Source organism: Dermacentor albipictus, chromosome 1 (genome assembly GCF_038994185.2).
Source record: "Dermacentor albipictus isolate Rhodes 1998 colony chromosome 1, USDA_Dalb.pri_finalv2, whole genome shotgun sequence".
Lineage (NCBI taxonomy): Eukaryota > Metazoa > Arthropoda > Arachnida > Ixodida > Ixodidae > Dermacentor > Dermacentor albipictus.
The window spans coordinates 407,420,653-407,438,936 of NC_091821.1; the positions used below are offsets into that span (position 1 = coordinate 407,420,653).

At 45.4% G+C, this 18,284-nt stretch overlaps 1 protein-coding gene across 1 annotated transcript in view; it reads right to left on the reverse strand.

Moving 5' to 3' along the window:
* Window positions 1-11,289: 11,289 nt before the first annotated feature.
* LOC139054704 (protein Loquacious-like) overlaps window positions 11,290-18,284 on the reverse strand; it is a 34,964-nt gene continuing 27,969 nt past the window's right edge. Inside the window, exons 7-8 of the mRNA XM_070532169.1 lie at window positions 14,950-15,259; window positions 11,290-13,622 (exon numbers count right to left, since the gene is read on the reverse strand). Coding sequence (XP_070388270.1) covers window positions 13,486-13,622; window positions 14,950-15,259 — 447 coding nt within the window. The 3' untranslated portion in view covers window positions 11,290-13,485. The remainder of the gene's footprint in view (window positions 13,623-14,949; window positions 15,260-18,284) is intronic.

The following is an 18,284-nucleotide window of genomic DNA, read 5'->3' on the forward strand; positions in this document are numbered from 1 at the left end:
GTGGTATTCACTTGTGATATTTGAAAGGCAGCAGCCGTATTGTGCAAGCTTTCACTCCACAGGGCTTTGGTAGGCAGGCAAAAGGCCGATCTTTTTTTTTTGTCAATCCACGTACTGCAACCAACACGCTTAATATGTTTGCCCTGGTACTATGAGCACGTATAGGGTATATTCAATAGCCACATTTCCTTGCTTATACACTGACACATCAAGTGTAGCAAGCAAAAAAAAAGCAGAGTTTATTGCAGCGGAGCCGAGTTATTTGCGGGTCTACAGCAGAGTTCAGGTTAGCCGCCATTGGAAGATATATCTACGCAACCACAAAAGAAGCGGAGGGGCCGAAAAAGACGAACACATAACTAGAGTTGACAGTATCTTGCGCAGGCCGCGCTCACATTTTTATGCAGCATTGAACACGCTTTGCGTATTAGGATTGCGCTGCTCGAGACAGAGGGAAAGGATAGTGGACAGAGGGAAGGAACTTAAGTGTACCACGATTGCAATCAAAGAGCTGCATTCCATCTGCAGAAGCCAAGTCATTAGTCCTGGAACACCTGAACACGATTTACCCGAATCACCTACAAGTATACACAGATGGCTCTGTCAAGGCAGACGAAGACCGCTGTGCAGCTGCATTCTATATTCCCTCTCTAAGATATACGTGGTCTGGCCGTCTGGACTGTATAGCCTCGTCGACCGTTGTGGAAGGCGTAGCAATAGCTTCTGCTCTGCGCAAACTAAAGACTTTGCCTCCGCAGAATGTGGTTGTCCTTACGGACTCAAAGGCCGCATTACAACAAATATACCGTGGTTTGCCATCCCTCAAGTTCCCACGCAAATCACTAGCCATCGTGAAAGAACTCAACAACAAAGGCTTCACTGTAAAGTTTCAGTGGATTCCTTCTCACATTGGCATCTCAGGAAACGGAAAAGCTGATGCGCTTGCATACGCAGCACTCTATCATCCTCCCAAAATCAAGGCTCCAAAGAGTAATCAAGTGCAAAAATCTGACATTCGAAATCACTTTGCGTCGCTTTGGGTTCCACCGCATATGCCCTGCGTAACCAAGAGATTGCACCGAGAGGAAGCCACACTTCTATATAGAATAAGGACAGGATCTGCTAATACACCGGCCTGGTTATTTAAAACGGGGCGAATCAATTCTCCGAACTGTACGGCATGCAACGAGACAGGAGACATTGAGCACTTTTTGTGGTCCTGCCAGCAATTCCAAGATGAAAGAGACACTCTCCTGAAAAATCTGCAAAACAAGGACCTTCCGCATGCGCGCCTGCAAGACCTTATATTTCCCGAGGGATCAGTTATAGCCCACAAAGAAACTTCACGTCTCCGCATCGATTTCTTAAGAGAGACCAATTTGATGGACATATGGTGAAACCCTTCAGCGGTATTGTGCGAGACGCTCGGGCGGAGCAATTGCCGGCCTTGTTCGCCAGGCTAAACCCGCCTCTTGCTACAATTCACCATCACCACCACCACCACCACCACCACAACCACAGTATCTTGCAGTGAACTTTACACACTTCCGCCTAACACACGTGCTCCACAGTCTACAGTCAACAGCCTCTCCAAGCAGCAGTCGGCAGTACACCTTTCTCAATGCTGCTCAAAGCTTTCTCACTCAAATTCCCACCTGCCATGTAACATGGAGTTGCGTGCATACAGCCGAAGAAGCATACTTTCGGTGCTCTTTTTCTCTGGAAATGTTAACCAGTCAGTTCATCACCAGCAGATGGTGAGAGGCACTCACAAGCTTTGTCTGCGGAAGCGCTTATTTGCTGGGTCCCATTGCCACGTGCGTTGCCATTAGCATCAGTGTCTCTTAATTTTGCCAGATTTTGAGCAACAAAATTCGGCAGAGACGCTTAATACTGCTTACGTGTGGGAATGAGAAACCTGGGGCAAGAAGACGATCGAGGCAGGAAAGGTACAAAAATACTTTATTCATCGTTCTAAATAAATACTCTTGGTTTTAAATAACATGAGTTATATTTTTTGGTTTTGTGCTTTCACAACCTTACTTTAAAGAATGTGATTGTTTTTCTTACCGTTCATTTTCATGTTATTTTTATTTTTTTATTTTTTTGCAAGCCTGTAGTCTCGCCAGTTCGCGTAGCGTAGCGTCAGCGATGCTCGCTGCAATGTTTCATCGCCATATCACAGCTCAGAATAAACGCACGCAGAGCAAATGGTGCATCGTAAGCTCGCAATATTTCCGGCACGATAGACCACCACAAACAGTTTGGGAATTCACTCTGATGAGGGCAGACACACATGACTGACGTGGCTAGGCCCTGTTGGAATCTCAGCGCTAACGCCCGTTGTTGCAATCGGACCGCTGGCACGAGTTGTTGCAACTGGGTCGCAAGCCCCAAGGGTAGCGTTGGCCTGGCGGCCGGGGGCACAACTGGAAGCATCCGAGGGTCCGAGCAAAGCATGAGTCGACTGCTAACAGAACAACTTGTTTATTCTAGCATCGCAAAAGAGCGGCCGGTCAGGTCGACCGAAGTGGAGAGACGGGAGAGCACGCTACTCGACGGAAGAATTCGGAGCCTCCCTCCTGGCGTCCGGGGGCAGCTGCTTTTATACTCTCGGAGTCGAGGGCAAGAAGGAAGGTCACGGGATGAGGCCACGTGACGGCGGGGCACGGACAAGCTGAGAGACATGTTGAGACGAGTGTAGTGACGCATCAGCCGTGCCGGCGCCGGTCAGACCTCCTCGCTTCCCACTTGGGGAGCTCCTCTCCCCGGCTGCCGCGCTTTGACAAGCGTGGGCGCCAACATGCACACACACACACACACACGCACACACGAATACACGTGGCATCGAAACATGCCTGGACGCGCTTGGCGGTGGGCGTCGCGGCAGCGCCGAACGGGCCAAAATGTCCGCCGCTTTGAATGAAGCCCCGGCGTCCGTTGCATCCGCGCCGGCTATACCGCGCGTCGTAGGCGAAACGTAACAGCCCAGTTCGAAGCGAGGGTGGCCATCATCTCCATCGGCGGGGTCACTATCCGTCTGGCTCGTGAAGTCGATCTAGAGTGCGCGCCCATTGGTGGAGGCTTGTGTGCACCCGACTATAGATGGCACTCATGTCCGCGCATCCACAGCACCGGCTGTGCGGGAAGAAAAAAAAAAGAACAGAGAGCTTGCTTTAGCGCGTAGCGTTCGTCACAAGCGTTTCCCGGTAAAGATTATGACTGCGTAAGGTGCAGTTGCGGGGAAGCGGCAACTGTGTGGTCGGTCTGTGTACATAGCGCCGCACATTGCGGCTCTGCCGGTGGGGTGCTGTGATTGGTGTGATGCCTCGATATATCACGAAATAGGAACACGTATAGAGCTGTGCTCAAATTTCGCTTTAGGAAGTGTCGAAGTCATCGGTGAATTTTTTCATCCCAGCATTGTGGCCCTACACGAACATGTAGTGCCATATGGTAACAATTTGCGAAACCACAAACGATGCCACATAGCCTATACTAGCAAGATGCTTCAAGTAACACCGATTCTCGCAGTGTGCGTGATCTGCAAGATTTTATCGTGACGCATTATTTGACTCGTACCAGGTACCTTTCTGCGGTAAATAGATTCTCCACTCTTGTCTCGTTTCGGGCTTCTTGAACAGAAAGGAAATTCAAAACCGAACCACTGACTCCCAGGATAGCAGCTCGATGTTCTAACCAAGCTACGATTGATCTTCTTTTCTTCATTGCAGGGGAGTAAAACCCAAGCACTTACACTAAACACATCACATGCAAATGATTGAGCAAAATTGAACACAAATTAAAATGATGGTACCAGTCAAGAACATCGCTAGAGCGCTACTTCCCGCGTAAGTGAATTATTTTTTCCTGAAGCTAGTTTTTTGTGCCAGCGTCAACCATAAAAGCTATTCGAGCTTTTATGGTTGACGCTGGCAAAAAAAAAAAAAAAACTAGCATGTTTCTCAAGGGGCACGTCACTGCGGCTAGCCTCGCGATAATCCCCAAATCCTTCAACCACCATCATCGCCTACTCTGGTGCCCGGGCCACGCGGCGGTACAGGGGAACGAAAAGGTTAACGCGTTAGCTAGTTCGAGGGTTCACTAACCGAGCTACGGCGTCCTCTTCTAACCCCAACCACCCGCACTATCCCTCACAAAATTCCACCAATTTAAATGGCAAAGACATCCTTGCTCATCAGCGCGGAGTCCGCAAAAAATACCCGCCGCCTCACCCACAACTTAGCGGGGAAGGGGCCGCCGATTGGCGTAAAATGCAGACCGGCTATTCTCCCATCTAAAATTGCTAAATGCCATGTATCCCACTCGTTATAGGGCCAACTGTCCTTGGTGCGGCGGCATACCTACCCTGATACATATAATCTGGGAGTGCACTAAGCACCCTCATAGGCCAAATACCAGTAACACAATGGAGCAGTGGGAGGCACAGCTCGCCCGCTCCTACCTGGCAGGACAAAAGTCCTTAATTAGCCAGGTCAGGCAGGCGGCAGAGGCCAGTGGGGCCCTGGACTGAGAGGCTCCGACCAGCCCTCCTTCAAATTAATTCCATTTCAATAAAGTTTCTATCAGTTTCTATCTTCGATAAGACAGCCGCGTGCGTCACGTGACGTATATCACGTGCGCTCTCCGGTTTGCAAACGGCCGATGGTTCGCAGAACTATATTCTGGTCCATATAGCAAACGTGAAGTCTGCATGTACCTTTCTGTATGTTCATAATCTTGAGCGAAATATCAATGACAAGAATGCCAAGGGTTCTTAGAATCATACTGCGGCTGAAGTGACTTGCGATAGCAAATTAGGCAAGTGCTGAATCACTCTGCAAATACCAGAATCTAGTACATGGCTTGTTTGCGCTGTCGTATAGCACTTCGAGGCGCTCCTTCGCGTCTCTCGCACACGCGTACCCTAACGTACAAAGCTTCCTCTAAGAGGAAGCTTTAGCTCGAGTGCTCGAGTGCTTTAGCTCGAGTGCTATTTAGATAGGAGCACTCGAGCTAAAGCTTCCTCTTAGAGGAAGCTTTAGCTCGAGTGCTCCTATCTAAATACATGTAAAAGGAGAATTCGTTTTTCTCGGCAACCACTGCACCAAATTAGACGAGGTTTGTTGCATTTACAAGACAAACTTAAAATCTAGTGACTGTTGGTTTCGAATTTTCGAGTTAGGTCGTCAATTTTTTTATTAAAAATTGGCAAAAATCGAAAATTTTCAGAAAACGAAACTATCAAGTTTACAACTCTGTAACTCAACTACTAAAAATGATAATACAATTCTGTGAATGGCATCTAATAGTACATCTACAGCGGACAAAATTGATATGTTACACATGAATATAAAAAAATTAATCATAAGGAAATACAACTTTTGCAAAACCGTTGTAACTAACGTAACAAATTCACGTAAGATGTAAAATGACATATTGAATTTGTCCGCTTTGAATGATCTAATGGATGCCGTTTACAGAACCGCGATATCTGTTCTTCATGCAGAACTATGAATTTGTAAACTTCGTGCTTCTATTTTTTTCAAACGGTCAAATATTTGAAAATCGTTTTAAGAAAATTCAAGCCCTAAATCGAAATTCCGTTTCCAACAGTCACTAGAATTTAAGTTTCTCTTTCCAATGCAACAAATTTCATCAAAATCGGTCCAGGGGTTATCTCATAAAAACGTTTTTGCGTTTTACATGTATTTGAATAGGCCGCGTCGGAGTTGGGCCCGAGCTAAAGCTTCCTCTTAATGCTGTTGCTCATCAAACGCCACTTCAGGTGCACGTTGACGAACTTCCGTTAGCAGGGTGCAGATTCCACCCACCTTAGAGATACCTTTGTCCACTGCCGCTCTAGGTGACGATTTATGGATATATTTATGTCACCGCCCCATCTGAGACGGGGCAGTGACATATAGTCACCTGGCCTGATTGAGTTAATCAGAAATGCTGTACATGCTTTTCATTCTTGGGTGCCTCGACAGCAGCGTCGCTTCTTTATTGTCCAACGGATAAGGCGACCTACCTTCCCCCCAACATGCACGTCAGGGGGCAGGTGCAGCCACCTCAGATGCAGCCTGGGAGGTCTTGTGTCCCAGCAGCCTCTTCAGCCAATTGGACAAGCCAGAGCTGGAGCTCAGAGTCCAAGCTGCACAGCAGGGTCTCCCAGGCCTTTACTACCTATATTGTGCGTCCCCCCGGGAGAGTACGAGCATTCCCATATTATGTGGTCGAGGGTCCCTCTCACCCCACAAAGATTACACCTATCGCTCCTGGCCTCGGGGAGAACGTGGTTCGCCATAACCGGATGTGGATATGTATAAGTTTGCAGTCGTCTCCACGTGACTGCTTGTCTTATTTAATTTCGGGTCTGGCGGGGATACCAGTCTACAATCCAATCTATAATGCTGCGCGATCTCCCCATGTTTTAGCATGCACTCTCCGCTCCCTTCGTCATCGAGGGGCCCCATAGTGGCTCAGCGGTAGAGATCTCGAGCGAGCTTGTGGGCCACCTCATCGCCGGGGATGGCTTCGTGCACCGGAGTCCAATTTAATTGAATTTGTTTATTTAACTTTCTCTGTTCCTAGGACTCTGGCCGCTAAGGGCGAGACCCTTCTCTTGCAAAAATTTTGTATGGCAGTTTTGCTGTCACTGATCAGAAATTTTGCGTCCGTTCCAGTGCAAGCTAACGCGATCGCAATTTCCTCGGCAACCTCTACGCTCTGCCCACGCAGAGTGGCAGCTGTCACGGGATTACCCCGGCCGCTGACGGTCGTTGCCACCGTAAAACCGCCGCCACCTCTCGCTGCGTCTACATAAGCCACCTCAGGTCCCGAAATTTTGCCGAATCTAATTTGTAATGCTTTGGCTCGTTTTTGCTTCCTGTCTTTGTTGTTCCGGGTGCATGTTTTTAGGCAGGGGGGTGATAATCAGATTTTTTCTGCCTTGCCTATCGACTTCCACCTTTTGGTTGGGGCCTCCATCCGAATTTATTCCAACTTTGGTCAATACGACTCTTCCTGTCCTCGTGGTGCTATGTCTCTCAATTTGAGAGGTTCGCACCGCACCCGCCCATGGGAACTCTGGTGCTATACTGTCTACAGGAGCTGTAATGGGGGCAGTAAAGCCAGCATGGGAATTATGGGAAGTGCATAGCTTTGCCTAAAGTTTGTTCTTCTGGCTTCAAATGGCTTCTTGACTTTGTAAACTCATCATTCTCAACAAGGTATTGCGTAATAAATCATTAAATAAACACCATTAGAATTGTCTGGCAGCAAGATTCAAGCAGAGAAGCCCGATATTGAAACCATTATGCAACGGCCATTTGCATCGACAAACGACACAAGAGGCCCTTATGATTTGTTGCAGGTAAGCCAGTGCCTTGAAAGGCTTGGCATGTTTCGATTTGGCCACCTCGACAAGCTGAACCGTTGCAATTAGTAGTGTTTCTGCGGGTTCGCAGCGTCTTCTGCACTTAGAAAAGTATAGATTGCTCTGAAATTTATGACAATGAAGGCATATAAAGCACAATAAACGAAGCCACAAGAATGTCTGAATCCACAAGCACGAAGACCAGACAAATCCCTGTACTGCCCATCATTCCCATTGGAGTTTCAGAGTTCCCTCTAGTAATTACTGTAGGAAACTCCATGGTCCAGGCCATTGACCTTGCCACGAAAGGAAGAGCCTTCGCAGAACATTGCGATTTCCCTTATAGAAACTATGCATATTTTGGGGGCAATAAAGGTTATAAAATAAGAGCCCTCCCGAAACCCCACCCTCTGTTTCTTGCACACTCCTTTCTGACCTTCACCAACTAAACAAGCTAGGCTTTACAAAGCTGCACCTTGTCGATGCCATTTATTGGATGGCCAAGTGGTACGATTCAAAAACCCAATGTGATAAAGAAGGGCAACCAGCGTTTTCAGGAATCTGTATCATGACATCCTCGGTACACAAACCCCAAGTGAATTTTCTGTGAGAGTGCGCAGTTCCAGACAATTAACTGCTATGGTAATGAAGAAGCCCAGGGTCAAGCATAGCCTCCTCTGGTTAGAACTTACCAGCTTTGTTCTTATCTTGCTTGCTTAAGAAAGATTTCGATGAGAGCTGGAGATGTTCACCTAAAGAAATGTCTAACATGCTACTCCACATGGTCAGGGTGAAATATCAAGTAATCCCATGACACACGGGTACTGCAAAGTCCTTTGAACTAAGGGGCATCTACTGTAAAGGCATACACGCGAGGCGACACATGACAAAGGAGCACCTCCTCTCTGGTAAGGGACCCTGCAGAAAGGGAGATGTCCAAACTACTTTATGGGCATAAAGGTGTAGTCCACCTTGAGGTGAGTATGGTGATGTGAAAATGGCGACATCTATGACAGGGTCAGTTACATCTGTTTTAATTATAAGTATGGTTGCAGTAAAAGCTCACTGCAAGATAAATTAGGCATCTGTTAACTGTAAGAAACATTTTTGAAAGCAATTGAATTATCACCAGGACTACGAAGTGTTTTAGCAACTTTTGTGTTGTTGACCGGCTGCGTAGAGCAGTTTCAACCAAATGTTTTCCAGCCATTCTTCTTTCATTGGCCCAGCCTTACAGTGAAATAGAATATATGGGCAGTGTGCCAATCGATATGCGCCGTGTCACGCAGTGGAGCTCGTAATAGCGGCAGTGGCGTAGCTAACTATTGAACACACATAGAAAACCGTAGCTCTACCCATGGCCAGTCTGGATGCCCGACACGCATTCCAGACCAGCCACGCCTCAGCACTAGCAGCGTGCTCGCTCACTGCCCATTGCTGTTGACAAGGAAGTTTAATTTCACTACTAACAAGAAACCACACTGATAATAATGAATATGAATTTTAACGCTGCGGCAGCTCTCTTATGCATCATGCTTTCATTTCTTTTGACTGTACACTTTCTTGTTTTGCATTGAACAGGTGCACAATGTTTTAGCACTTTGTCATTTTCAGTTAACACAAGCAGCATCTTCCATTTTGTTGCCACGCTTTCTCAAAAAAATATAAGGGAGATCGCACCGTGCCGTGATCGATCGGCAAAGCTCCTTTTGGTAAGGGGTCCTTCAGTGCAATGCCAAGTGGTTTACTTCAAAGGAGTTTAGTTCACCCACGTGTCAGGAGTATTAGGGATTTATAAATGGGGTAAATCATAAAGGACTTTAGACCTGCATTTCCCAAAAATTCGAAAGTGCCTTTTGCTTTGTGCAAAGCAAACGCAGCATTACACCGGAGTACAAGGCCATTTTACAGATCAAGGCAGGCAACTCGACAGAGGTTTAACTAACTCAATTCTTGATGTTATGAAATGCTTGCATGTACTATCGGCGTCAAATGAAACGCGAACAGCGGAGCACGTGGCTGAAGCTAACTGAAGGCATAGTGCGTGCCATCTAGTCATCACCATTGAGTGGCATGCACATCCGGATCGATGACACTCCCCCTACACTGCAACATTTTCGTTTCTGTTCTGGGTCTCTTTAATTTTAAAGCCAGAAAAGAAGAAAACATAAGTTAAAATATTGCAGTCTAGAGGAAGTATTACTGCATGGTGCAGTTTGCGGAGTCATCTTTCTCGCTTTCATATGAAGCAGAACCAGAACAGAATAAAAAAATATCGCAGTACAGGGGGAGCATCATTGTGCAGTGCGGTCAAACCTGATGAGTGCACCTGCCAATGGTGATCACGACCAGACGGCGCATACTGTACCTTCAGTTATGCTTCGACTACGCACTTCACTGTTCGTGTTCCATTTGACACTGATAGTCAAAATCCCCGATAACAAAATTCTCGGGACAACGAAATACTTTTGTATCCCCGGGTAATGCCCATAGTATTCAATGCCTTTCGTAAGTCTCAACAACGAAATGTTGCTGTACTACAATCTCGCGTCAACGAAATTTGCCAGAATGTAACCCCACATACTACCTACTTGCGCAAGGCTAGCATGCTCCAAAATATGCTCAAATGCAATTGCTTTGCATCAAAAGTGCATAATAGCACCACATTACACTTGCATGGGTGCCGCCGTTTTTGTTTACAAAAATAACCAAGTGCCGGAAGCAATCGCACCGGAAACAAGTCATGGCCACCATCTTGTTTGTTTATCGCCCGTTTGAAGCAGCAGCATGTTGCTACTGACATGCGACGATGGTTTTTGCACGCCTAGTGCAGTGCGTAATGTGCACCTCGGCGAGAAAAATCCAGCAAAAACAAGGAAATCCATGTCCCACCAACATTGGAAATGTTTACGTCGCTTGAAATGGCGGGCGCAGCATGGAGTGCCCCAAATCGGGTAATGATTGAGCGTTTGTCTGGGAATACACATTCTTTGCTTCAAGAAGGCTAGTTTTGGTGCCATCCGACAAGCATCATGTGTGCATTCGGTGCAGGAAGTGGATTTGCGTGAAGGGGTCGTAATCTCGATCAACTGCCTTTGTGTGTACAAGATACGATCAATTTCGTGCTTGGCACAGGATGTATCGGAGCCTACAAGGCACTCGAGAAATGCTGCTCAATGCGTGGAGCACTGTTGCTCAGCATCCAGTGCCGAGTTATGCAAAATCCAACAAAAGTGATCGTATCTCCAAAAGCAACTGACTAAGAATAATGCTCCATGGTAGTGCTGCCACTGCTGATTCGCACGTGTGGCACTCTTTGCACCGTCGGCAATGTGGTTTTATATCCTCAAGCAAGCAAATGGAATTTTGACAGTAAAGTTTTGTTCTGCGACGTATTACTTATCTGTGCCGTCTCATTTCGCAATAACAAAATTCTCGCGACAGTAAATTTTTTCGTGTTCCCCAACAATTTCGTTATTGCGAGGTTCAACTGTATCATATTTGCCAAGTCCTCGTGAACACATTAGAGTACTGCGCTGCTGAATTTTAAATAAGGAATTATTAGTAAAAGCAACATTCAGCCAAACTAGATTCAAGCATGCACAATTACACCTGTTCGGAACACATGGTAACATGTCTGTGTTGTCCTCCTAAGTGCTGCATTTAACACATGCTGCACTTATCACATAAACACAGCCTGCACACTATCGAAACCTACGTTCTAGGAAGCTGGCGCAGGAGTTTCCAAGTAATGTCCTTTCATCAGCCACACAACATGCAAAACAAGAAATTAGTTCCTCACTGCCTTGGAGCAATGCAGTGTAGGTCTCACCCAGGATTACAAAACGCACAGAGTGTTTTTGATAACAGTTCATCTGTTGCCATTGAATAAACACACAACACAGTAGTATTGTTGATTACCGTTTATTTTGTCACTCGCAGATGAAAGGTTGGAAATTGGGAAAAAAGCTAGCCTAATGCTTGATAGTTAAGAGAAAAATTCCCACCTACATGATTGGTTAATATTCATTCCCTCCTTGCCAGCCTGAAGTCCCATCCTATTTATCGTCACACACCAGCAACCATAGATAACTTGCAAAAGAAATCTTATGTAGTCGCAATTGTGGCAAAATGCCTGCACTAGACTACAGGGGGGAAATAAGTGAAAAAAAAAAAAAAAAACGGGATGGTGCAAAAATACTAAGGGAGATTCCAAGTATTTAAGGTGCAATTCTATAAATGCATACACCCCTATTTGTTCTTGATGCCCAGAATGCAGCATGCAGTTCAAAACTGTAGCATCTAACCTTCAACCAGTGCTTAGAAAAAAAAAACAAATAAAAAAGTCTTAAAAAAAAATACTAGATTAAAATCTTGCCCCAAAATGCTTGTGAGAACAACAAAGGGACTTTACAAGCACTACTCTGATTACAGATTTACACCACCTGCTTTAGGAAGGAAAAAAAAAAGGACTGAATTTTTTTTTTTCCATTCAAGAACATACCTTTATATTAAAGACAATGGTGTGGCTGTCCTCCCTCCCAATCTCCAGACTTTCAGATCGTTGGATGCCCGATTCGTGTCAGTTCCTCGGAATGTGAGAGAAAATGCTTTCTGCAGCTAGAGTTGCTGGCTGTTCCCCCATCTTCGTTCACAATTTTGGCTCTTTGCTTAGTGTTAAAAAACAGGCCACGCTCTTCATCCCTCCTTTTGTAGCGTCCGTTCAAGAAGAAAAAGCGCTTCTGGCAACAGTTTCCGCACGGGTAACGTATAAGTGTTACAAAAACACATTTTTTTTTCTCTCTCTCTCTCTTGCAGAGCAGAGCATAGCAAAGTTATTCTTCGCAATGATAAAAGACTGCGTGAGCTACGCAGGTGCATTAACTGCTGAACAAGTTGAACGTAACTACAGCAAGACGCCACTGAAAAATCTGTGGAGGTTTCACTGCAGGAGTCCACTTCCGAAATATTACAGTGCAATGCCACATGCACTTGTCCCTGCAATGCTCATGCAATTCGTCACAGCCTGGATGCAAAGATTGTGGAACTTCATCATTTTGTAAATAAAACAAGCACAGGGATTTATCCCCCTTCATGCAGTCCAACTATGGTGCTGCATTTTCCCACTGACAAACAGTGGAGTCTAGCTTAGTCAAGTCAGTGCACTGTAGAATGGCAATTTTGCTGTTAAATGCACAATCAAAATCACTCAAGAAGGCCTTTTTTTTTCCCTGTGTATGTCATGCAACACTTGCCAGCACAGCTTAGTGACTGGCCAAATGAGCCAGGATTTACACATCTTGGAACACTTTTAAAAAAGGTCTTTTGTCTCGAAAAACGTGCTAGACTCTCTCCAAAAATGTCCAGAGGCCCCAAACGTTTCAGTGTTGGTCCTCCACAATAACATTTTGTCCCAGCTCTTTGAAGCAGGAGCAAACACCCTCGATCGAGTAACAAACAAATAAATATGAGAAAAAGTGCAGCCACAGATCTCATTTAATGAGAAAGCTACTATGATTGCACCTCTCTTGCCATTCTTGGAACAAGCAAGAGTAAACTGCACTTCAGCACAGACCTGAAGAATGCATCAATCGCAAACCACCTGGATCAGCTAAGCCTGAAGTCCTAATATTAGTGCAAACAGTCCAAAGGTAAAACTAAGGGAACAAAATAAAGTATGCCTTGGCTGCTGAGAGAGCTGTTACTGAGAGAGATGTGCAAAAATGCAATTGGCTAGAGGTAGAAGCCGATAAAAAAATGGGAAGACGTTATAGGCCAGCCTGCAGCAACTTGCCTCCTTGTCGATCGGACATGAAAGCTACATCAACCTTTGCGCAGGCTTGGCTTTGCATATAGGCCCTGCCCCACACGCGTGGGACCGGATGAACGCAACACTGCCCCAAGGTCGGATTAAGGACGCGGGTGAACGAAGAGGAGGGAACAGCCAAAGGCCGAAGTGCAGCTCATCTGACTAGAGACGGGTTTTCTTTGAACAAGGTACCTTGAACATCAAAATGCTAGGGTTTTCTGCCGTGTGGATGGCAGAACTCCTCTGTTCAATCCAGGTTGACCAGCATGCTGCTGAGCCAGGTACCCTGCCTGCCTCACTTCTTGGTCATGATCTTCAGGTACTGCAGTGCACAGCGCGCTGCAGCCACCTGTGCCTGCTCGGGCGTGTCGGCCGTGCCAAAGCACACTGCCAGTGGCAGTGACGTCAGCTGGACCAGGCACTGGTGCTTGCCTGCATCAGCAAAACAAATAAGATGAAGATGAGCGGCAACATTGGGTCTAGTACTACATGCTCTTATGACAAGGTGCTAGAAAAAACAAGGAATGCAGTTGACCAAGTTGAAGCAGGATGGCTTGGGGAGAACGGGCTAACATTTCAGCACATTTACAGGTTCATTTTGGTACAACGAGCTGGACAAGCATCAATCATATTAGTGATTGTGTGTATGAATGATTGAGAAGGTGCCTAGAACCCTGTACAAGCAAAAAAGACAACTGCTCAATCAATGGGTGTTCATAGTCATAGAATAAAATGCTAGTTCACTGACTGCATTTTGGCGCTGCGTGATCATCTTTCTAATTTGTTTCTTGAATTAATCACATGGCATAAAAACAAAGGAGTGCACAAATATTCAAAATTTCATATATTAATCGAACACTCCTTGATGTCTGATTCATATTTGACTGGAGAATTCGCTACTACAAGAAACATTTGGATATTTGTTGGCTCAAATATAAGGAATAACAATAATCGGTATTCTACAGGGAGAAAGAATGATGCAAGTTAAGTGGTTTTTGAATGATTCTGCTGCAGGAAAGGTGCTGTTGCCGAGGTCGAGGCAGCAGTTGCCTTAGACCATGTGGTTTACCTTAGATTAGACCACTTGTGGTTTAATAACATGCACCCAATGCTTGGTAAGTAGTGTTTTTACATTCTGTCTTGACTGGGCTTTCTGCGTCTCAAAGCCATGAGCGAATCTGATGAAGGCATAGTCGCAGCAGGCATTTGATGCTGTATACTAATGCATAGGTTGGCAAGACCAGACAGCGTGAATGACAATTTTATGAATTACAAAAAAGTCAAATAAACAAACTTTCACTGCAACGGCTTACTAGACTATTTTTGTTTTACTGCTGACAACATAATTACGATCTTATAACATGTTAAAATAAATAAAGTGAACAAATGCATCTGAATATCATTATTCTATATGATACTCAATTTTAAGTATCTGTATTCGATCTGAATTTGAAAATTTTGATATTTGCGCATCCTTAATTAAAATTAAATGACAGAAAACAAATATTGTGCAGCTTCTTGGTTCTAGTTTCTTTGAAACGAAAATGCTATACCCTAGTTATAAAAAGGATTTTGTGCATGCGAGGCGAAATCATGTGCAAGGTTTAAACAGACAGCCACAGAGTGATCACTGTTTGACTGCTCATTCAGTGTTTTCATTCATAGTGAATGCGCCTCTGTTCCTGCCGAACCCAGTGTCAGAAAAAATAACCAGCATAACTGGAGAACCGAAGGAAAGAAAACTTGAAGCAGTACACACCATCGGGGCTGAGCTCGTCTATGGGCACGTAAGTAACCTCGAAGCTCTGCTCGTCAGCGATCTCACGCAACAGGCCAACATAGTCGATCCCTGCAGTGCTGAGAGAGGTGCCCTGCAGGCTGGTCAGCCGAGCACCGTCCGAGGCCTGCAGCTGCCGCAGCAGCTGCCCCACCTGCTGGCTGTGCCGGGGAGTCAGCGCACTGATGTTCTGCTCCTTCAGCCCCATGTAGCACTTGGCCTCCTGGAGCACGGTGCTGCAGGGTCCCAATCCACCAGAGCCAGAGCTGAGGCCAGACTCGTTAAACTTATCCTGCACGAAATTAAAAGCAGTGCAGCGTGTTCACTCATCTCGGTGGCAGCTGCATGGCACAATGGGAGGGAAAGAAAAGCTTCCCCCTGTAGCTTGCATGATCCTACCTCCAGGCCAACTGCAACAAAATTTCTGTTTAGCTAATTTTTTTGTACAGTCAATCCAGGATGTACTGAATTATTGTCTATATCAAACAGTTGTAACATCCCCTTGAAAATCCCATACAAAAGTACACCATAGCACTTCGTGTGTATCGAACAGCTGTTTGAACCGCTACGTCAACATATCAGACATGCCCCTTCAAGTGTGTTCCTCCAAACAGGGACGCAATCACTCAGTCGAACACAATACCGTATTTTCGTGATTCTAAGCACCCCCCTCTATTTTCGCGAGAAAGTTAGGAAAAAAGTTTGCATTTGAATCTAAGGACCCCCCCTATTTGTTAGGAATAGTGCGTAGCCAAGGCCGCCAAACGTGCTTGCTCACTCTGGAATCATTGCTCGGCGGACCTGCAGGCACGCGGTTGATGCTTCTGTTGGACGCGTTTCGCGACCATCTGACCCCGGAGGCAAAGATAAAGCTTCGGAACATCAATAGCGACGTGGTTGTGATTCTGGGTGGCATGACGCCAGTGCTGCAACCCCTAGAGACGTTTCAGTCAACAAGCCCTTCAAAGCCAATCTCCAACAGGAGTATGAAGAGTGGGTGCGAAACCCTGACCGGAAGAAGACGCCGACAGGAAAGCTGCAGAAAGCGTGGAACCATCACATCAACCATCGCAAAGTGGATTTCAGACGCGTGGAAGGGGGTCCAAGCGGACGTTGTGGTCAAATCATTTAAGAAGTGCTCGATCACAAACAACTTCGACGGAACAGAAGACGACCTGCTGTGGGATAGAGAGCAGCGGTCCAAGCGGTGAGACGAACTCGAGTGGCAGTGATAGTGAGTGAGCATCCTACACAAGCAGTGGGTTCACTGTCTGCACTGATTTTTCTTTTGAATGTTTGCAAAATAAAATGTTATTTCTCGCACCCATCTCGGCATGATGTCGCGGCGAAAGAGGGAGGGGGGGGGTCATTCTAGATATTTCTAATCTAAGCACCCCCCCTCACTTTGGGCATCGCGATCGTGAGAAAAGGGGGTGCTTAGAATCGAGTAAATATGGTCAAAACCGCCTTCACAGTATTTGTATGATTTACCGCATAACACTGATGTATTGCAGAGAATCGGACTTGAGGAAACTGGCCACCTTTGGGCAATACATATTAGACCCTTGCCCATTTTTTTCAGGTAAGAAATCAAGAGTGCATCCAATTTCTACTTTGCTTAAGAGCTCTAGTGTAATTTCCATGTCAGTTTTTCTACTTGTGACTCATTGAAGAAAGCTTGCATTTCGGGACGTGTTGGAATCGAGCAAATACTGCCAAATGAATTGGTGGTGTATTTTGGAGTTTTTTTCTGCATCTTGTTTAATTCCACCTGCCAGATAATTAGATCAATTTTGTTGGTCCTGTCAGACTCAAATTGACGGAAGTCGACTGTATATTTAAGACCGCTCCGCAGTGCGAGTGACTTGCAACATTTATGTGCAAAACAACTAAGCCCTTGTGTCTTCAAACACAAAGCAGTGAATTCCTGCTTTTTACAATCTGAGAAAACTGTTCGAGATATGCGGAGATTTCAGATAGGCTTCAGTAGCCATATGTTATATTTTGAATTACCCATACAGTAGAAAACCGCCGATAAGTTTTTCAAGGAACTGCAGAAAAAAAAAAAGAAAGAAAATCTAACAGCCAGGAAAACATAACCGTGAGGAAGGCTGCAAATCACCACAGCAGCATCAAAGAACTCCGAATGGCTTCCAGTACAGTTATTATACGTCTCAGTGCTCATTCTGTGATCGGGGAAGACACGCATGCATAATTAAAGGAACCATGGAACACTTTTTAACTAATCATAGAATGGCCTCGCTCTTAAAGGACATCGTCTTGCAAATCTCATGCTTCGAACATTTTTCAAATCCTTCAACTATAGGTGGAGTTACTGCGCTCGAACCCGGCTTTCTCTTTTTGTCTCTGCTAGTGCTCCACTGCAGCGACACTGACTAAACAAAACCAGCAATTATGCAACACATCTAATACTTGCCGGCCCAAAAGAATAAATGTTGGTCTGCGCCAGGCAGATATGGCCCAGTGCGCATGGTTCCAGGTAGGTTTTAACCGATACACATTTCTTCAGGTGCTTCGCCAACTGCTCTGTGCACATTTTCTCCCGATATGCTTTGCAGTGCCTGGCTTGTGTTTATGCAAAACTGTTCACTTGTTGCAAAGTACCAGTTGGCCACACAGCTCAATTTATGTGACCGTCACATTTAAATGCAACGCAAGATACCAGAACATTACAGAATGGAGACGTGTCAAAGGGTAACATAGCACATGGGAGCCAATGGGATCCAAGTCGCGTTATGCTGAGAAATAAAAATGCAGATAACTGTGCAATAATGTAGACCCATGAAAGACTAATGGAAAGAAAGATCCCATTGAAGGACTCAATCTGGGTAGTTCCTGTAACATTTATGTGAAAGAAATGAAACGCTACAGTGAATAAACTTCAAATCATCAAACCCATGCTCAAAGGGAAGACATGTCAATACCAGGAACATCTGAATTTTTTTTCACATTCGAGTTGGGCAGACACCTTACTCAAAATGTTTTATCGAAACATGAAGAAACACAAGCGTGATTGTTGCCAGCAACCTCTAACTGCGAAACAAATTTTAACATGTCCAGCATTGGAAGAGAAAAAACAAAAATACTCATGAATTTTACAAAATACTAACACAGGGGTGCAACAGATGAAATAAAATTTGCAGCAATTTTTGGAGCAGGAAAATCCAAACTTGGAGCAGGTTACAAGAAAGAAAGCACCATTTTGGAGTACTAAATTGCAAATTTGGATCATTTTAATAGAGAAGAAAGCTTACTTTTAGAATAGATAACAAAACGATTGAACTTTTACAGCAACG